At 39.8% G+C, this 21,896-nt stretch overlaps 1 protein-coding gene across 1 annotated transcript in view; it reads right to left on the bottom strand.

Annotated features, from left to right (window-relative positions):
* MED14 (mediator complex subunit 14) overlaps positions 1-21,896 on the bottom strand; it is a 37,306-nt gene that overhangs the window by 12,096 nt on the left and 3,314 nt on the right. The window contains exons 3-19 of the mRNA XM_032192865.1: positions 16,659-16,764; positions 15,796-15,969; positions 14,905-15,034; positions 12,700-12,828; positions 12,218-12,325; positions 11,548-11,680; positions 10,910-11,060; positions 8,622-8,733; positions 7,513-7,638; positions 6,802-6,880; positions 5,049-5,208; positions 4,474-4,668; positions 3,762-3,896; positions 3,246-3,322; positions 1,654-1,814; positions 1,232-1,378; positions 1,051-1,142 (exon numbers count right to left, since the gene is read on the bottom strand). Of these exons, the coding sequence (XP_032048756.1) occupies positions 1,051-1,142; positions 1,232-1,378; positions 1,654-1,814; positions 3,246-3,322; positions 3,762-3,896; positions 4,474-4,668; positions 5,049-5,208; positions 6,802-6,880; positions 7,513-7,638; positions 8,622-8,733; positions 10,910-11,060; positions 11,548-11,680; positions 12,218-12,325; positions 12,700-12,828; positions 14,905-15,034; positions 15,796-15,969; positions 16,659-16,764 (2,215 nt within the window). The remainder of the gene's footprint in view (positions 1-1,050; positions 1,143-1,231; positions 1,379-1,653; positions 1,815-3,245; positions 3,323-3,761; positions 3,897-4,473; positions 4,669-5,048; positions 5,209-6,801; positions 6,881-7,512; positions 7,639-8,621; positions 8,734-10,909; positions 11,061-11,547; positions 11,681-12,217; positions 12,326-12,699; positions 12,829-14,904; positions 15,035-15,795; positions 15,970-16,658; positions 16,765-21,896) is intronic.

The raw sequence follows: 21,896 nt of genomic DNA, 5'->3' as shown, positions 1-21,896 counted from the left end.
ATCAAGAACATGACATGATCTTGGAAACTAGAATTAAGAGTTTAGAAACAAGAAAGCTGATTTGCTGTCATTTTCCCCATTTTTCATGAAACCTCAACAGATTCCTAGCTCAACTTCCTCAAGTTGTTGAGGTTCTGAAAAGAATGCTGTTAGCTTTGACACAGCTAATGCATTTAGTTAGCTGGATTGTTGTCAACCATAAAACTGGACAATTACTCTGCCAAGTCAAACAAAATGAACCATCTCAACAAAGGTGAGATTAAGGAAAATAAACTCGAGAGATTCACACCACAGATACTGATTAAGAGTTGCTGGAGGTAGGCTGATTTTCTCAGCCATGTCACACACACATGCTGATACGTAAGGAAGCGACATGCAACATCCAGACTGCTACTCAGTGAGATTAACTGTCACAATCAAATGGATATAGAAGAACTCTTAAAAATTCAGCTTAAAACACGAACAAAAAACCCTTTTAGGATGCAAATTTCAAGTGCATCAACTACTTTGCATCAGTTGCACACAAAAATACATTCTTTGTCTGTAATAAACATTACAGACACCAGTTACACCTCTACCCTGCATTTAATGCAAGGGTATGAGCAAGTACATAGTTGTCAAAGTAATTAATATGCTGTAAATTCGAATACTACAGAATAAGCTAGACTTCTGAACAAGAGAACAGTACTGCTACAAAATACTTAAGGACTGCATAATTTGAAAGCACATTACTACATTTAAAACTAAGTCCTTTCTAATAAGGCAGCATTAAGCATATAACCTATGTTCAGATCAAAAGATTGACATATCCCAGTATAACAGGGAGCAGTGGCAATGCATTTGTTAGAAAAAAAAGTTATTAAGCCATCTTTCACCAGCCAGGAGCACATTAACTGTCCTTCACACTACGTGAAGTACATTATACAAGTTCTCAAAAATCTCCACAATAATGTAACGCAAGGAAATATTTTGTAGCACAATTCTGAGAACTCTACACCTACCCATTCTGTTTTCAAATATACATTTTCAGTGCACTTAGGAAATACTTACTGAGCTCCCCTTGGTAGTTCCATAACAAAGGATAAGTTTTCGGTAATTGTAGATACGAACTTCTGAGAAAACGTTTAAGTGGTTAGGTATGTCTTTGAAGAGAGGAGGGAAAAAGAGAGTGAGAAAAATTGTAGTAATCTGGCAAACACAATTTTCAGATCAAAGGAGATTGTTTCTGTACCTGGTAAGGATCGTGCAAACTCCAGGACACATTCATAGAGCCGAGCGATACTGTTCCAGTCATTGAGGAACATCTCAACAACTTTGCGACCTCCAACTGGTTCAGATAACTGGTTTTCATACGTCAGGTAAACATGACGGGTTGGTCCTGCAATGTTAGGAGAACAGCAAATACTGATTGAACCAGTAGTTCCTAACCAATAGTTTACAGACTATAACCAAACCGTGATAAGCAACCAGGAAGCATACTTAAATAATAAAAAGTTCATCAACTCAACAGCCAAAAAAAGTCTGATTCAGGTGCACTGTGGCTCATGAGAATTCTTAAGAGCAGACGGTTATCCGTATCGCCACAACAGCAGAACTATACTGGAGCAGACAAAGTAAAACACAAAGGAACAAAATTTACCTGACCTCTCTTACCTTGCTCCCTGGATGAAGTGCTATTAAGCGGACAATTTGCAAACACCAGCTCAGCCACCCACGTGCGATTATTTCTACCTTGTAACCGGAAAGTGCAATCAAGAAGAGATCGGTCCAGAGCCTTCTGCGTTTCCTCATTCACACCTTTACAGGGAGGAATTCTATTCGTGAAGAAAAGAGGTCCTCAGTTGTACACAGTATAGCCCCCAAACTGCAAAATACTACTTTTTTTACAATTTCTGGAAGACTTTCAAGTCTGGACGTGAAAGAAAGAACAAACCAATGGCAAGACAGACAGCTGGACTGCACAGATGGATATCTTATTCCTCTTCAAGGACTCTAATAACTGTGTTATAAAAGCAATCTGAGTTGAATAAGTATAAAAACTGCTCTTAACACTTGTGAATTACAGACTACTAAGGGATCTGATGAATTGTCCTGATCTCCAGATGGAACTATAAAGCTTTTATCCAGAGGCACCAGGCCCTACCTTTTTAAGACTGATGCCTTTATACCACCACATATTGCAGCAGCATAAAAGAAGATTATGCTTTAGGAGGTCTATTTTTTTCTTCTTCATTCTTTGGGATTAACACAGAGACCAATAGCATTAAACAAATTCAACAGCCTACATGATGCAAAGGAATATAAAGTTTGCAGGTGATGCAGTTTGCCAAACCGAAGGAAGCACTCCGTATGCTGGTGGACAGGGCTGCCATTCAGAGGGACCTCGGCTGGCTCAAGGATGAGGTAACAGAAACCTCATGAAGTTCAAAAAAACCACAAATTCAGTCCTACACTTGGGAGCAGATAACTTCATGCAACAGCTCAGGGTGGGGACTGACTGGCTGGGTAGCAGTTCTGCAGAAATAGAGCGTGGGGGCCCAAGAGAGGGCCAAGAGGGGGCCCAAGAGAGGCCCACTGCATCCTTGGCTGTATTAGCATCAGCTTAGCCAGACAAATCAAGTGACCGCTCCCCTCTGGTCAGCATTTGAGATGTGTCCCACAAATCCCTTGGAGAATGGAAAATTTGGCTGATCAGCCCTGCTTTGAACAGAATGTTGGACCAGATGACCTGCACAGGTCCCTTTCCATGCTAAATTACTGTAGGATTCTCAGATGTTTCCTCCACAACTTCTTAACCTTGAGTTTGTCTTCTTTAGGATTCCTTGCATTTTCCTCTGCAGTATTAGATACTGATCATTGTTAAATAACACACGGAGTAAGTAGGCCTCTGACCTACCTAAAATTACAATTACATGTTCCTCAGTCACCACCATACTGCATCTTCCTTAGCGCTGCCTGAATGTAAGGACTGAGCACCATCAGAGGCTGTTTTCAGAGCTCCTCAGTTTAGGCTAATGACAGAAACAAATCATAGTTGGCTCTGAATCTACTCTTGCCTTCCTCTTTCTACTACACTGCTTCACACAGGAGTGCAAGGCACACAATAATTGTGTGAAATGAAATGGAACAAACTCTCCCTCCACCCCACCCCCCAACATTTTTAGTGTTACTCTCCAAACAATCCTTTTTATTTCCTCAAGCATATGTAATGTAATGAAAACAGACACATGAGCATATCCTCTTACTTTAATAAACGTATGGCATGGCTGAAGCCATCTCCTTCTACTTGTACTCCTTGGTGAGGAATGTCCATATTAGATAACTACAAATGAAAAAGAAAAACGTTATCCCATACAAAAACAAGTGAAGCTTTTTCAAGCTTCTTTTTCTGTCTTTTTTTTTCTCCTTTCTCTAGGGGGTGACAGATGTTTCACACCCTCAAGCACTGGAAGGCCAAAAAACGGGCTGTGCAAATCTGGTATAAAGTAGTCTCTCACACCCTCCCCACAAGGATCTCTTTCATCCTCTCATTTTCCCTTTTCCCTAAACTTCTCAAGTCTTTTGTAGTTAGTGCTTGGTATTACAGAACCAGCTACAGCAGGAATAGAGCAACCCTGTGTAGAACATCAGCCACCCAGGCTTAGCTAGCAAGAGAACTAGGAAGTGAACATGTCCACAAGTTCTCCAGACAGTCACATCTAGACAAGAGAATCAGGAGCAGTGGAGGGAAAGAAGCAAACAAAGTGTTTCTGAATACGTACCTCCATACGAAGCCCTATAAACGGCATATTTGTATCACACATGGCTACTATATGAGCTAGGACTTTATTGAAGGCACACATTTCTCCCGACCGTTTTGGTTTCTTAGGTTCTATGGAACATGTATCACCAGATAACTGGAATTAAAATAAAGACAAATGTACTCGCACGTTTGGAGTAAACATTTTTAAAAGATGTCAGAGCACCATCTCACTCATTCATGTTCTAAATGAACCATGCCCTGAGCACAAACTCCTAAAATGATTCGTTCCACTTCAAAGCTACAGAAATTGAAGTAATTTAATAATCACCTCCTTCCTCAAAATGGTATTTACCCATCACCAAGTCAGGTCAACTTGACCCGAAGTAGCTCTTATCAGCTCCCACAAGTCTTTCAGAGACTACGTGGTCTATATGGCACTAAGCATATCATACAGATACCAGCACTTTGCTTATACTCTAGCTACCTCTGCCCAGCATTCTGCCTTGGCGCTTCAGGCCAGCTGAGAAGGCCTGGCACCAATTAAAAGACAATAATCGTTGCAAAATAGTTTCCCAACACCTCCCCAGGGAAGCTAGCCCAGAGAACCAAGCCTCAATGTAAGTTGTCAGCCACACAAACTTCGAAACAATACTAAAACTGGTACTAATGCTCAGAACATGTCTTTGGTTTCCACACTCTAGTACTAGCCCGAAGGCTTCTGAAGCACATACCTTGCGCTTGACACCACTTTTCATTTGTTTCCCACTTTTTGTGTCTAGTACCAACTCTTCAATGTTTGGTTTGAACTGTTGTAATAAAAGTGCAGTAGCAGGGCTGTCATCTCCTTCAGCATAGCTCACAGAGAGAAAATGGTACTTGTACTCTAGTTCTGTGGGGTTGCCAGAAACGTCAAACATCTCTACAACCTATATTTAAACAAAACAACAAATCAACAAGACCCTCAATTAAGAATATGTCTACATCAGTTCCTATCCTTCCCCCTTTCAAAGAAAACATACTCTTTTTTTTTTTAAGATATTTATACTCGTGGCTCAGAAAGGGATCCAAGAAGAGAAGGCAGACTAAACTTTCAGGAAGTAAGAAAACAATGCTACAGCCACAGAGTGATAAATATTTATGTCCCTCCTCTCTATGAACCTAACTGCTTAACAAACCCACTGACAGAGTAGGTAGAAAAATGTTAGAGGCAAAAGGATTACAACTATGACTTTGTTCCTAATGTTAGAGTTACCAGTACAAACTGCCTGAGAAAAAAAGATAAAGAGGCATTTTTTCAGTTACTTACAATGTAGTACTGTGGAAGGCGAGTGAGTTTGATAAACAATTTGTGTTTGGAAAGGTTTCCCACTGGATGGCTAGCGTAATTAGCTAGCTGAAGAGTTTCACTGCTTACTGTAGGCAGATGCTTTATAGACTGTTTGCAGCGCTGCTGTCCAAGCCAGAACCTTACAATGAAATAAAGGTATTAGTACCCCAAGACTGTTTTAAATTATTCTAGTACATTGCTGCTCAAAGCATTAGTGTTGAATTAAGACCCAATCAGATTCCAAGACAACACCTAACTTTGCCACACAAAAGCTAAACACAGAAAATCACACAGAAAATTTCTTGAGTTTATATTTTCTTATTACTATCTTTATATATTGTCTTCAGCCTGGGTAACAGACAGCTGCTAATTTATGAAGAAAAGCCCTGACATTATTTGCTCAAGGAATATATAATAATTTTTTACAGAACACGACATAAAATTACAATCTAAAAAAGAAGGGATAAGTTGTAAACCATGCAGATTACAGTCATTTTATGATTTAGCATTTTCAATTATTTTTGGTATAGAAAAGTAGGTCTTTGCTCCTGTACGATGGTACACAATACGCTAAGAGAGTCACCTAGGATGGATTAATGTCACTCTAGATTATATTATAAACAAACTCATTCACCTGAGTAAGTTTGAAAGTGAAGAGTCACAGCAAGACATCAAATTTATTCTGATGTTTGGATTTAAACTTTATTCTGCTCCGATGGATTTTGACCATAGTGGCAAGACTAGAAAGCCCAGCTAGGCTCTAAGGGCCTCAGAAATGCGTGGCTTAATTTCTCAGTGAAAATTCCACTGAGCACAGCAGTAAAAGGTGTGGGTGTTCAACGTCCCTCCATCAGGAGAAGCCATGTTTATTCTCATAGATACATATGAGGTATCTGTCCTAAAAGACATTTCACAGGACTGCCTAGCTTCCTCAAAAACAGCAGCACTACCCAAGCCATTATCCGGAGTACATTATCTATAACAAAGGGAGGTTGATTAGTTTCTCCAGGGTGCCAGTGCTTCATGCGTCATCATGCTTCTTTTAGAAGCAAAATTCCTCAAACAGAGGTTTCACTCTGCAATTAGCTCAGAGTCCTGGGAATTTCCAAAAAGACTAAGCAGGTGGAACTCAATTTTCATGCAGATGCAAACCGTATTTGTATTAGTTGCTACAGCCTCTTACAGGGGAGCCAAATGTACCTTGTGCCTAAATCTCAGGGCTTTATAAAGGGCAGAGGTTTAAACCAGCAAGGGCTGAGGTGTTAGAAGATAGACAAGATACTCTTTAAATCATTCCAGGCCAATTCCTGGTTTTCCCTCTGTATTGTGAAAAAGGAGATTGTTCTCGCTGAGAAACAAGCAGAATTCAGCTGTAGAAACAGAGTGGAGTAGAGGAGATGGAAAATGAGCATTGTAACAAAATGAGAACCCCAGGAAGCAAGAGATTTGCTACTGAAAAAGTGAGAAGACCTCACACAACGTGTGCACACAGCAACACCTGAGGCTACAAGCAACACCACAAACTAAAGGAGGACTACGGAATAATCTTCCAGCAAAACCAGAACTTCCTCCATCCATTTAGAGGAGACAGCAAATACTCAAATTTGCATAGAACAGAGGAAGGATATTCCCTACTGTGGCAAAAGCACAAAGCCAAGCAAGTATGCTCATCCAAAATACAAACACAGTGATTCATTCTGCGCAAACTAAATTAATTATACAAGTCACTTACTTGAGCTGCTGGAGCCAAGGAATGATACGTTTCATATCATCATTAACAGACTTCTCTATATCATCCAGCGTCAGCTGATCTGTAAGAATATTAGGTGAGTAAATGATCTTAACAGCTGTTCTTAAAACAGCAAACTTTTGACCTGTTAATGAAAATGTCTCATCTAATTTAACAACCACAATTAAGACACAGAACAAACGACCCATAATGCCTGTAGAACCAAAGTAGTACATTTTTATGCAATTAAGTTAAAAGAATTAACTTTTCTCTCTCTCTCTCTTTTTTTAAGGTAATCTGAAACCTCAGATTACCTTAAAAGTTCGACTTGAACCAACATCTCAAAAAATTTGAAGTCACATAAATGCAATTCTCAGTTAGGCCCATATGAAATGACTGCATCAATTACCAGTACTGCCCAGGGATCACGAGCCATAAAGAACAAGAATTGCAAATGATGCCTAACAATGCTTAAGTCTGTCTTGCTCTTAAAAGATGCTTAACTGAACCATAGATCTTGAACACAAAGATCCACTTTTCCATTCCCCATAAACTCAAAGACCTATCTGATTAGTCAACATGCAGTGTTTATTTGCTTAACTCTTATTTACTTACAGAGCTTCACAGATTTGACAGAACTGTTCACACAAAATAACCTCATAATACAGGGTTGTTACAAGATATCAAATACAGCCTGTTTTTTCACCTACTTACCAGCACCATAGAGCATCAGTTGAAACATTCCAGAATGAAGATCGACAAAAACATGCAGACACTCTGATCGACCACATGGTTCCAAAATTGGAATTACAAGAGTTGGAAGAGCTGTCTCAATGAATGCTAAAAAAAAAAAAAAAAAAAGGATGTTAATAATTTGACACAAAAATCAAGCCCATCATATTAAAACTCAGCCCATTATAACACTCATACATGTTTGTTTTTAATAGGAACAATCTACTTCCAGCAGTCCTGAATTCAGTACGAGTATTTGCACATTATTACACTCAATATAAAGAGGGAATTGAATACAAGAATTTCTCTATGAAAACAGTGCTAATAATAAACCAGCCAGAAGAAACAGACTAAATTTGACAAAGATTATAAATCCTTGAATAACTTCTAACTCACTGCTTCAAGATTATAGGTTCAATTTGAATCACAAATGTTTTGAAAGCAATTAAAGCAAGGTCTTCACCCAAAACCAATTCAAGAAAGTGGAAGATTTGCTTTCGATTCCAAACAAGTTTCACAATAGACAATGTTTAATCATTCTAGCCAAAATCATAGAATCATAGAATATCCCGAGTTGGAAGGGACCCATAAGGATCATCAAGTCCAACTCCTGGCAGCGCACAGGTCTATCCAAAAGTTTAGACCATGTGACTAAGTGCACAGTCCAATCACTCCTTAAATTCAGACAGGCTCGGTGCAGTGACTACATCCCTGGGGAGCCTGTTCCAGTGTGCAACCACCCTCTCGGTGAAGAACCTCTTCCTGATGTCGAGCCTAAACTTCCCCTGCCTCAGCTTAACACCATTCCTGTGGGTCCTATCACTGGTGTTTACAGAGAATAGGTCACCAAATATAATACTCTATCAACTTTACCTATTATACTACATTAAAGGTAGATATTGTTGCGTATTTCAGTTATCAATGCATAATCATTTAATGCTAGGTCTTATTTTTGAACACACTGTCTTTTATTTTTGTTCATGTATTTTGTTCAAATTAATGAAAACAACAAACAACAAAAAAAAAAGGGAAAACATTCCCAGGCATAAAGGGAAATAAACTTGAAATAATGTTCAGGAGAAAACACATACAGTTGTCATTAACATTGTAGCTCTTAAGAATGGCTTTCAGCTCCTGGAGTTTCTGATGAGATCTTGCATGGACACTGTCTATCAGGAGTTTTTCTATTGATAGATGGTCAATCTGTAAACAAACAAACAAACAAAAAAAAACACGTGAGCAAGTTCAAGTTTGATGCATAAGCTTTATGAACTAGCACACAAGAACAATGCTTAATAAGATAATCATTCTGGAATTAATTTGCTGAGAACTGCGGTGAATCAAATAGTATTCGGGTCACTACAAAACACGACAAACATATGATGTTGCCTGTGAAGCATGCAGCGGGAGGGCTTTTGAGAGTAGAAGAAAATGTAAAAGAGAAGTTTTACAAACTATGCTGTTATCACTTGCTGTGCACACCTACTTGTTCTGGATAAAGGCTGGAGTATTCTCCACCTTGGCATTTTTAACTAGCCTAAGCTAAGGAAAAATAAACAAAACTCTATTAGAATGTGATTGCCTCTACAAAATCACAGAATCATAGAATGGTTTGGTTGAAAGGACCTTAAAGATCATCTACATGTAGTTCCAACCTCCATCCCCCAGCCATGATCAGGGACGCCACCCACTAAACCAGGTTGCCCAAGGCCCCATCCAACCTGGCCTTGAACACCTCCAGGGCTGGGGCAGCCACAGCTTCTCTGGGCAACCTCTCCCAGTACCTCACCACCCTCTGAGTGAAGAATCTTTCTCATGTCTAACCTAAAACTCCCCTCTTTTAGTTTAGAGCTGTTACTTACTGCTTGTCCTATCCCTACACTCCCTGACAGAGTCCCTCCCCAGCTTTCCCGTAGGCCCCCTTTAGGTACTGGAAGGCCACTATAAGGTCTCCCCGGAGCCTTCTCTTCTCCAGGCCAAACAACCTCAGCTCTCTCAGCCTCATTTCATAGGAGATGTGTTCCAGCTCTGGTCCTCTGATCATTTTTATGGCCGTCCTTCGTGGTCCAAATACATACATAACTATAGCATGAAATATAACATACTAGTTTTAGTTTTGCTAATAGGGTAACAATAGGGTTAAGATGCAGTGACAGAGTGTGAAAATGAGCTACCCTACTGAATCTAGGAATTCTCTACAGGCTTGTTGCACTTCCAGCACTGAAGCTCATGTCACCAGCTTATATTCAATGTAAGTGACTTGTGCAACACAAATTGAAGCATTCGCATTCATATCCATTCACATTAGTTACATTCTTTACATATTTTGCATAAGCAAAGCCACGGCTTACTACAGACCCTTTCTCTAGTTAACATCATGCTGTTTTGAAAACTGTTCAAGGTGAATTAAACCCAAATTTTATTCTAGCACAGGAGATAAATGAAGAAGAGTTTTATACCAGCGCAGAATTACAAAGAATTTTAGTACCTGCCTTCAGGTATACCAGAACAACCTTCGCCTAAAAGACAGCTTTCCAAGGCAAGGTCTTAAAATCAAATGTTTATCCATTCACAAGAATATTTCAACTCAGCAGCCAGTCAAGTCCCTGTCTTCACAAACAATTGACTACAGCTTCTACTGCTACAAGAAATTTTCAGTACACTGATGTATAATAACCCACTTAGCCATATGTTTGAGCCAGCTTTGTGTATTATCTTAAACAAACAAATGCAACATGCTATCTACATCATTAAAGCTAAGATCATTATTCAAACAGTAGAGCAGCAGCATTTTTACCATAGCCAATAAAATTTCTAAGCTCTGAGCAAGTAGTTAAAGGGAACCAGCATTAATATTGCTAAATCTCAAATTTACAGCAACTTCATTAGTGATAACTTAAAACCAAGCCTTGAATAACCCTCATAACAAGAAACCCACATTAACTCTTTTGTACGTTTCCAAACCATAACGTAAGATTTTCTAAACTCAATAGCACTGCTGGGAAGCCAGCTCAAGCTACATGGGGAAGCTGAGTTTCAGCGGAAGGCTATGCAGCATCTCCAAGACAGGAAAGGGAAGAACTGGCTCCTTACGAAGTATTTCACACCAAGCACTAACCGTAACTGAAACTTTGCTGCTGTTCCCTCCCAGCCCCAGAATTTTGTCATCAAAGGTGGTATAAAAGGCACTGAAAAATAGGTGTAACGTTAAAGAAAGTGAAGACCACTAGTTTGTAACAACAATTTAGTCACAACATAACACACTGTGACCTAGAGTAACACGAGTGTAAATCTTAGTACTGCTAGGAATCAAAGCAGAACAAATGTTTTTAAGTTGCTCATTTATAAAACAGATGCCTATGGCAAAGCAAACTTTTACCTTCATGGCTCTTTCCATCAGCTTGGAATCACACGCTGGCAGTGGAGGTTCATGAGATATTTGTAAGGGTTTTGAAACATCAGTCTCATCAATCTTAATAGTGACCTTGTGAACAGAAGCAGTCCCCGTTTTCCTGCCAAGCACCTGTTGGCTTAAAATAAAAAGAAAAATTAAAACATGTAATTGGAGTAGCACGAAGTATGCTTTCCGATAGCTAACCCTTGATTCTGAGAGTTCTGCACAAAAATAGTATTACCTAAGCTGAACTGAAAAAACATTTTTGTTTAACCTTTTAATGCAGAGAGATTAGTAAACTATACCCCCATAAGTCTTATATATTATATATTTTATTTTGTCATGTAAGTCAAGCAATAGCTACAGTGAAACTCTAACAAAGAATTGTCCATTTATTTATATATTCACATAAATACAAGCTGATTTTATGACTGCATCTACTGTTCTCATGCACACCCCTCACTTCTTTGCAAGTACAGCAACATGTAGGTACTTAATAACACGAATCTCAGAGTCCCACATCAAGAAGAAAATACAGTTCTGAAAATTCTGGCTCAGGCTTGTAAATGAAAATGTTCCTATTGTTTCATTTATTGTTAACAGCCCTTTTTAAATCAACTTACTTCCAAACAGAGAGTGAGAGGCACTTTCCTGCATGGTATCGCTCCACTTGCACTAGGTCACCCCAGCGCTCTCGAATCAGCATTAGTGTTTGTGAATGCAAGACTTCCAGCTGAAGCGCTAAGCAGAAGGAGTCTGAGGAACGGAGTTAAGAAAACAGAACACATCCAAAGAGTCTGTAAACTACACAAATCCATTTCTGTATGTGACCTAAACCCATTCGTCACAAAAGTCAGACGAGATGCTACCTGAAAACACACTAATGAACTAATCCAGAGATAAACACACACAAACAGAATCCAAGGGTTGTTTTGTTTGTTTTTTACACTACAGAACTACAGTTCTACAGGAAGAATTGTCAGCTCACATGCCTTTAATGCAGCACTGTATTCCATCTCCAGAATCAGCACATGCAAACAGCTGCTGCTTCACTGACTTACTGCACTGCCTGATGTTTCAAGCACCTAACCTTTGTTAAGTGTGTAAAATATTTTTTTTTTTTTTAATACACGGGCAAGTGAGAATAACCATCTCCAAGGCCATCACTTTTTACTCTACTTCCAGACATTTCTCCTTAGCTTAATAGGGCATCCATCTTCCTTGACTTCCAGCTACTAGAAACGGTAAGACTACATCACACAACTTATTCAGAATCAACTTTCAGAAGGATACGCAGACAGCTGTACATGTCCTGAAGTGGCTTTTCATCAGCGAACAGTCGGGACTGGACCAACTGATGGATGAAGTTGATCTGCATGCTGTGAACCAAGGCTCGACCATCTTTCAGGAATTAAAAATAATTCACGAGACATCAGGAAAGCAGGTATTTAAAATAATTAGATTATAAAAAAATAAATTAATAAATCATAAAAAGAGAGACAACTGTACAAAGCAATTGCCACACTGGACTTTCTAAGAAAGTAACATAATCCTTGGTTTACTCTGTAAATTTTACTCAGTCTACTGTAATGTCATAGACTACTACTGGTAAGGTATCAAAAGCATACAGAGTATGGTGAAAACCAGACATCTATATGCTGCTTCATTATCTCAAGTTGTGATATGCAACACAGTGTATAAACAAGATTTGCTGTACCAGAGATAAACATCACATTAAAATTGAAGTGTAAATATGTTATTATTATTATTATTACCGCCAGTTTCCTTGTCTTCAACCAAAATTTCCAGCTTGAGAAGGCGCCAGGGGATGTCAGGGTCATCACCCATCACAGTCAAGGTGGCCTCAAACTCCCCCTCAACTCGGAATTTCACACGGCCATTAGCTAAGGAAGAAAAAAATGTTTTATTTTCCTCAGTCTTACAAGATGCCTTATACAGTGGGCAGACAGTGATAAGACAAGGGGTAATGGTTTTAAACTAGAAGAGGGGAAATTTAGATTAGATGTTAAGGAGGGAATTCTTTACTCAGAGGCTGGTACTGACACAGGCTGCCCAGAGAAGCAGTGGGTGCCCCATCCCTGGAGGTGCTCAAGGCCAGGCTGGATGGGCCTTTGGGCAACCTGGGCTGGTGGGAGGTGTCCCTGCCCATGGCAGGGGGGATGGAACTGGATGTTCTTTCAGATCCCTTCCAACCCAAGCTATTCTGTGATAATATCAGTGTAGTAGCTCCTGGCACTCACATGGATTACTTCCCTGTAATCTTTGCTCTGCTGCGTATGTTTCTGTTCCACTCTGAAGACGTGACAGCTACTTATGTAACAGGACCAGCACCAATAAGCAGCGTGGACAGAAGTCCCCAACTGTCTTGCACAGCAGTACTTCAGTCAGGATAATTTAGCCTTTGTGCTACTTTAACACAGAGTAACATTGAGTTGACTGCTAGCATGTCAAGTTACATAAACAAAATGTCTACGTTAATTTTCCAATTCTTTGCATTCTCAATAACTAATACTTGAAGCAATATCCAAAAGAGGTTCATGAACAAAAAGTCCAGGCTAGCATGGGAAACATATAATGTTAATTAAATGATTTGCAATGACATAAAAATATTTTAACTTCATTTTTATGTAGTTTTTAAGATACACTTTTGCACAATTTAAATATATGCACACAAGCAAAGATTAGGTACGCTATTTATGCAATTGACACATATGTCCTTACACTTTTGTAAACACTGCTATCAGTTTCAAGAGCTGGGAACAAAGATGGCCAAAATTATGTAAGTAAGGTCATAAAGGGAATGAGTAGCACAGCAGACAATTTGGTGCAAATCATTAATATAAACTGTGGGTCGATCTTTTCAATCACCTAGCAAAATATGTCATACATACACCTTTACAATTATTGAAATTTAGAAAAATTCCTACTGCAATTTTAACCATTGAAACTCAAAGTTGCATATTCTGAAGCATACCAGACATGCTCTTAAAACAAAGTAAGTCCAAACCAGAAACTACTAATCATTGAAATGTTAACTAAACAATCTGAAGACTCAGATGTGTATTTACAATACATTTACACTACAGACAAAAAAAAAGGCTCTATTACTATGATTTTTCAGAAACAGCTTCAGTCTAGATCTGTGGGGTATGAGTTATATGTGCCTAATATTGTGTTAGTGAAAAGTATGGCCTAAGTCCATCCCAGACCTATTTTCTGTCTGCGATTCTGCAATAATCTAGTTTATAGCCACCCTGCCTGTTAAAAAAAAAAAAGACAAAACGTCATCGTAATGTCTACCACTACTTAGGCTAAGTGAAAACAGATCTCAAAACAGATCTCTGTTAATAAAGAGATCTGGAGCTGCAATGAGCCACAGAACAAAATGTGTGCAGAAATACGAACAGATTTCATGCGTGAAGATGAATATCAAAACAGACTAAAAAAAGCAACATTTGAGTAACTTGCTTAAGCTAAAATTCCAAGTTTCTACAAGAAACACCAACCAGTATAATTATATCACATTTTTAAAGTAACTTAAGGCAAAGCAGTCACACTGTTAGGTTTAACATGGACCAGGAAATGAGCATCTCTATTTGTTACAGTATTGTCTTAGAAAAGGGGAGAACCTTTCATAATACACTTGTTGAAAGAGCAAGGCAGTGTCTACAACCTTTTGCTACCACCTGCAAAACATTTCTGTTTGAAAGTAAATATTTCAGCAAGATTCTGAGTGTCCTCATTTTTCAATATGGGAAAAGACATAATTTGACATGCCGAGACAGAATCCCAGTTTTATAGATCAAAGATGCCTGATGACTACCTAACAATCTCACTTCAGTTTTTAGCTCTTTTTTTTTTTAAAAAAAAAAACAAACAAACAAAAAAAAAACACTAAAGCAACAATTTTAAGTCAGTTGGAAACAAACTGTTCTTCAAGAAGTAATTCCAGTTCTTACCAACTGTAAGATTTGCCAACTGGGGAGGGAGATCTGTAGTCACTAGTCGATGTCGAAGAATCTGGTTTAGCTGATGAAGGGTGGTTTGCTTTTCACTCTTTGTAATTGGGTCAGGAGGAATAATTTTATCCTGTTAAAATAAACACAAAATAATCTATACATCTCAAACACATTTAATACATTACCAGAAGCAATGACAGAAACTTATCAGAAGTCTGAAAATATGAATACTACAGGCTAATACAGCTGAGGAAAGCTGTTTCCAAACCTCCCCCTCCCCCCCAGTTATTTACATTTTACCTGAGGCTGATATCACAGAATAAAACTGCTCAACTTGGATCAGTCAAAACAACTCTTGGCCTTACAACAGGCTAAACTCCTTGTTAAATACTAACATTTGAAAGCCATTCCTTATCTATAGCTATAGGTCTAAGTCACAGATACTGCTGTTTATATTTCTTCACAAGTCTTCTTATTTTGCATTTCATCAGTAAGGAAAGGCAGCAGCATTAAAGAGATCAGTGATTAGTTCAGTACGTTTCCAAATATAATATGCTATAGCCAAAACAGAGAACATCAGATGCCACTAATTTTTACACCACATTTTTCTGGGATGGTGTCTTAGCATGTACAAATTGATGAAGAATGCAAAGAAAAGTTGTTATTATACTCACCCTAGAGCAGAACCAGTTTAAACTGAAAGAATGTTTTACTGGGAAAGGAAGCCTTTTTCAAATAGGAAGTGTTCTGTCAGAAACTGACGCTACAGAGACTTGGCGTTACGCCTGTATTAAACTACACTTCCATTTGCACATATCAGAAAATTAGGTTCATTAGCATGCATTTGATTGGGATCCCTCTCACCCCAAAACATACTGTAGTGTTATTTACCCTAATGCAGGTAGGCAGACGTGGGTATGATCCAGTTGTCAGAACATCAATTGCATATGGGATAGCAAAACTAGGTAGCCGAGCATGAACCAACGCATCTCTAGCTAGAGATGCCAGACGATCAGCAGTGTCCACAAACAGAATGGCTTGCTGATCTAAAAAACTTGATATCATCTGTAGAAGACAAGGGGAAGGAAAAAGATTGTCAAAAAAAAAAAAAAAATCACAAGTCAATGGCTGTTTACATTCAGCTCATCTAGAGCACATAGGACTGAGATGATTCTATCCCTATCTGTTACTTCCTTTCCGTTCAAGTAATCACATCTGTAAAACAAAGAATGAATGTTCCGGCCGTTTCTTACATTCAGATGCTGAGGACACTTTAAATCTGCATGCCATTTCTGATGCTGCGGAGGATCTGTGAAGCCTCACAGCTCTTTATCTGATTATTCCTACCGGAATGCTACCAAACTTGTTTGTCATCACTCCAGGCTTGGTGTTTCGTTTGCAACATTCTGGGCTGTACTCATATTTAGCCAAGAACAGGATGAAAATGATAAGAACTAACACACTGAGATTGCCACCTTCCCCAGCCTATCGCCTAACCCCCGAGCACTCCTAGAAACTCCGTGCAGACATGTCTTTTTCATTTGCTGCCACTGAGTTTTTGGGAACATGACCTGTTACGAGACAGTATTATACATTTTTTTAATAGGAGGAAACTGGTTGTCACTTAGTATACCTTTGCCTGTGAAATACAAGTTTGGGTTTGTTTTAAACTTCCATAGCAAGGAAAAGGCAGGGTGTACCAAAATCCCATAGCACTAAAAATTATTCCATACCAACCTCTGTTACCAACTTACCGCACACTTTTCCACCTTTCCAGCATTATTAGCCCATTTGACTAAGGCTAACAGACGAACAAACAGTTGACGAGTGCGGCTTGCAAACTGTACTATCTCTATTTTTCTGCAAAAACAAGAAACAAACAGACATTAACCAGCATTCAGATAAATAGTAAAGCTGCAATTCAACTCTTTACCAGTTAAAAAAAAAAAAAAAAAAAGCTGCAATGATAACTTCTATTGGTGTTAATGTAGGCGTCACTAATAGACTGCATGTTTGAACAGAGTATGTGCTTAAAACAGTGAGCTGAATTTTTTTTCCATAAATGCTAACAACGTGCAGAGATTCTAACCAACCAAGACTGGCTGGGGAAACAAAAAAGCATACTCATGTGAATTAATTACTAATTTGAAGAGAAACAATTCCCTAGTGAACTCAACTACATTATCTGTTATACCTTTTATGATTAAGTTTAAAGTAACAAGAGAAAGCAGACAAGAACATTCCTCACCACAACAAGTATTAGCCTCTACCAAACAGAACTTGTATCTCTCCTTCTGATCCTAACCTGTAAAATACATGCTCATAACACAGATAGAGTCTGCTCCTGCCAAGTGTTGGTGTAACGAGGTAAACCCTTTTGTGTCCTACATAAAGCACAATCTGATTGTAGCAGGTGACTGTTTAGGCCAGAAGTACCACTAATACCATCTATTAGTGGTTCAGCCTCCTGCATTACGTATTATAAGCCTCATCCAAAAACGTGGGCATCAAGTCAGTAACTTCTCTTCATTGCAGAGCATGTGTTTCAGAATGCCATCCAGCCCGATATTAAATTTTCATATGATAGAGAAGCTGCTATGTAAGTATCACTCTAATACTACAGTAACTACAGGAATCAAAGCAAGATGTTACAAATTTTAAAAGGTTAACAAAAACATAATGGTATTTGGAAGATGCCTACAGTGAGATTTGAGAATGTCAGAAATCTCCCCAAAAGATCCACCGCAGAGGATGCTAAAATCTAGAAGTAGTTACGTCAACCAAACATTTGTGCTGAAAAAGACACGGTAGCAAGAAAAATTCAAACTGATGTTCTGTGGTTGGAAATCAAAGGGTATCAAAAAAAATAAAGAACAGAAAAAAGTGCAGCAATTTAGTAACATTTTTTTTTAAGTACAGTATTCCAGTAACTGTTTCATTAATACCACTATACAAAACTATAGAAGGCTTGTTATTTCAATATGAGACAATCCTATTCCCATAATCATGGCTATCACCCCTAAATCACAACTGCACTTAGAAATCAACATCCATCTACACCTCTACCAAGAACCCAAAGAGTTTTTCCAATATTGCCGTGTTCTTTCATTCTTCATTACAGATACAGAACCTCATGTTGGGCTGCACGAAAAAGAAATTGTTCAAGGAAGATGAAACTTCAGGAAAGAATACATTTACAAGTCCTATAAATGCAAAGCAGAGCACATTAAAAAGCTTTTTAGTGACCATATTTAAGAAACCCTTAAAAATAATTCATCTTTAATATAACCAAAAATCACAAATGCTTTGTTTCTAACAAAGCCTGTTGCAAGGAGCAGAGCCAAGCAGTTTTGGCAGAGGCCAGCTTGACTGAACAGGGAACCCCTGACCAAACTTAATGCAAATGGGAAGCACAAAGAAGGTGGGAGAGGGCAATACACAAGAACTGTTCAAGCATGCAAGTGTAGGAAAATCAGAACTCAGAAGCAAAACTAACTGCAGATGAAAGTCAAGAAGGACTTCTATAGGTACTTCAGCAGCAAAAGACTAAGGAAACAAAAATCCAGTGCTCAGCAGAGCAAGATGCAATTGCATTGGAAAAAAAAAACATCGTACTGAGTACATTCTTTGCCTTGGTCTTTACTGTTGAGTTCTGATCTCACATATTTCACATTCTTCATCCTAGTGGCATAATATGGGGTGTCCTGGTTTCAGTTAGGACAGAGTTAATTTCCCTCCTAGGAGCTGGTAGGGTGCTATGTCTTGGATTAGGACGAGAAGAGTGCTGGTAACACGCTGATGTTTTAATTGTTGCAGAGCAGTGCTTACACCAAGCCAAGGACTTTTCAGCTCCTTGCTCTGTCCTGCCAGCGGGCAGGCTGGGGGTGCAGCAGGAGCTGGGAGGGGACAGCATTAGCTACAGTAGGAGAATACCAAGTTAAGGACCACTTAAGAAAGCCTGAAATACTAAAGTCCATCGGAGCAGGTCTTCATGACTGGAAAAAGACAAACAACATGCCAACCTTCAAGAAGAAGGATTCAGGAACCCATGTGCCAGTCAGCCTAAGCTCAGTTAACAAGAAATATTATGTAGAAAATCTTTCCAGAAGCTACATCCAGGTAAGCAACAATCACGAAAGCGGTTTGGAAACTGTCAGCGCAGATCTGCCAAGGACAAGCCATCCCTGGACAACACAACTGCCTTCCACAGGACAGCCAGCTCCACGATCAGGGGGAGAACAGAAGATGTATTTACACTGACTTTTCCACAGCTTTTGACAAAACTGCCCATTAGTATCCTTACAGCCAAGTTGGTAACATACGGATATGTAAGTGCCAGACATAAAAGGCTGACTAGCTGCCAGTTGGATTTCCTCAACGGTGGTTACTACTCATGTTTCTTAAGGGTCAACACTAGGGCCAATACAATTTAACGCTGCCATCAACAACCTGTATGATGTGAAGGAATGCACCCTTTGAAAACTTGTGGGTCATGTCAAACTGGACAGAGCAAACAAAGGGACATCAGCTGGACAGAGGAATTAGTTGACATGAATCTGAACTGGGTTCACTTGGCAATGGTTTGGTAGCAAGGGGGTTGCAGGGGCAGCTTCTGTAAGCATAGCCTCACACCAGATCATAGCCAGCTCCAGCTGGCTCCAAAAGGGACCTGCTGCTGGCCAGAACTGAGCCAGGGAGCAACGCTGGGTGGGCCTCTGGGAGAGCAGAGTTAAGGAAAGGAAAAAAACACCATGCAACAGCAGCTGGGAGAAAGGAGTGAGAACATGTGAGGGAACCAGCCCTGCAGCCCCCCAGGTGAGTGCAGCAGGAGGTGCTCCAGGCAGGCAGCAGCAGTTCCCCTGCGGGCTGTGGAGAGGCCCCTGGTGGAGCAGGCTGTCCCCCTGCAGCCCATGGGTCCCACATGGAGCAGATCTCCACGCTGCAGCCCCCCCATGGGTGGAGGAGCCCCCGTGGAGCAGGTGGATGTGGCCTGCAGGAGGCTGCGGCCCATGGAGAGCCCCCGCAGGAGCAGGCCCCGGGCCAGAGCTGCAGCCCGTGGGCAGTTTGCTCCTGGGGGATGAAGCTTGAGGAGCTGCTGCCTGTGGGCAGCCCATGTGGGATCAGCTGGGGAAGGACGGCATCCCGTGGGAGGGACCCCACGGGGAGCAGGGGCAGGGAGGGAGTGGCAGAAATCAAGCCTCAGGGACTGACTGCAGCCCTAAGGAGGGCACAGGTGGGGTTGATGGGGGGAAGGTGTCTTTATTTTACTTTTCTTACCACTCTAGTCTGGTAGTGGTAGGCAATAAATTACATTAATCTCCCTGTGTTGAGTCTGTTTTGCCTGTGACAGTAATTGGTGAGTGATCTCCCCGTCCTTATCTCAACCCTTGAGCCCTTTCCATTGTATTTTCTCCCCTTTTTCATTTAAAGAGGGGGAGTGAGAGCACTACTGTGGAAGTCAGCTGCCCAGCAGGGTAAAACCACCACAGAACCTCATGAAGCAAAGACATGCAAAGTCCTGAATGTGTAACCAAATAAAATCATGTAACAGCAGAGGCTGGAGACAATGCAGCAGCTGGGCAGATATGCAGAAATGGACCTGAAGGTCCCGGTGGACAGGCATCAGCAACGTGCCCTTGCAACAACAGCAGGCTGTATTACCACAAACCCAGCCTAGCTCAGGGAAAGTGATTATTTGCCTTGAGTCAGCAATTGTCACACTGCACCTGAAGCATTACACCCAGTTTTAACTCCCTAGCCTAGAATGATTATCACCATACAGAAGTTAGGGGCCAGCACACAGGAGATACAAAGAGCAGCTGAGGAAATTTTCTTTGCTTTTGCTTAAGAGATTATGGTTAGATACTCCTGCTGTCTTCAAATATCTAAAGGGGTGTTATGGCAAAGATGGACACAGATTCTTCTCAGAAGTGCAAAAGGATAAGGAAAGGCAGCCACAAACTACAACATGGAAGCACTAGTTAGATACTAGGAAAGCAAAAACAAACAAGCAAAACAAAACAAAAACAACACACACACAATGAGTTAGTCAAAGACTGAAGCAGGTTGCCCAGAAAGACTGCAGGAATTCTATCCTTGAAGATACTTAGAACTCAACTGGACACGACCGTGAGCAAATTGAACCAGCTTTGAAACTGTCTTTTACTTCAGGCAGAGATTTGGGCCAGGTATCTCCGAAGCACGTTGCAAACCAAAATTATGTATGCCTATGAAATGAGTGAAAAAGCAGCTATTTTGTCATTATTAAGGAATGAAAAATGAACATTTTATAAAAGACAGGCAATTGTACTGCTGTTGAAGTTATGAATAACCCATTTTTACAACAGCTCTGAACTCTGTTCTCCTTAAAATCTTCTCATGTAGATGATAGCCTTTCTTGCAAATTTGAGAAAGTAACAGACTGGTTCACTAACTACTGCAAAAGAAGAGGGAAAATTCTTGGTTTTAGGAAGTGTTTATGTAGTTGTTGGAAGAATAATAACAGGAATTGTTTGTTGGGAAACACAGGTATAAGGTTCTACCTTCCATTTGCCAACAAAAGAAGACAGGGCCTTGCAAAGGCTTTGTAATCCGGGTTCCAGTTAAAAATCTTATACAGGCATTACTGTATTTAGAAAAAGAATTTCATGTACATTACACTGTTGGAGGATAAAGGAAAAGAAGATAAAGAATACTGAGCAAAACAATTCCCATTACCAAGAAGAAAGTCCCTGGATTTTCCCTAGAATTCAACACTATTTTACACCACGTTATGGTTTTTAATCCAATTACTTTCTTGACAGAAAAAGATTTCAAGGGTGATTTATTCCTATCAGTGATAATTATGCTAATAAACGATGTTTTGCAAAGAAAAGCCAATATTATATTAAGATTTATAACTTTCTATCAGTTTTTCTCTTCACAGCTTCTCTTAGCTTGGCACCATAGTAAAGAATTTAGATTTTATGTGAACTTTATTAGAGGATAACAGC

This window comes from Aythya fuligula, chromosome 1 (assembly GCF_009819795.1).
Source record: "Aythya fuligula isolate bAytFul2 chromosome 1, bAytFul2.pri, whole genome shotgun sequence".
In the NCBI taxonomy this organism is placed as follows: domain Eukaryota; kingdom Metazoa; phylum Chordata; class Aves; order Anseriformes; family Anatidae; genus Aythya; species Aythya fuligula.
Note: the sequence above shows the minus strand (reverse complement) of the source record. Positions and strands in the feature narration are given on the sequence as shown.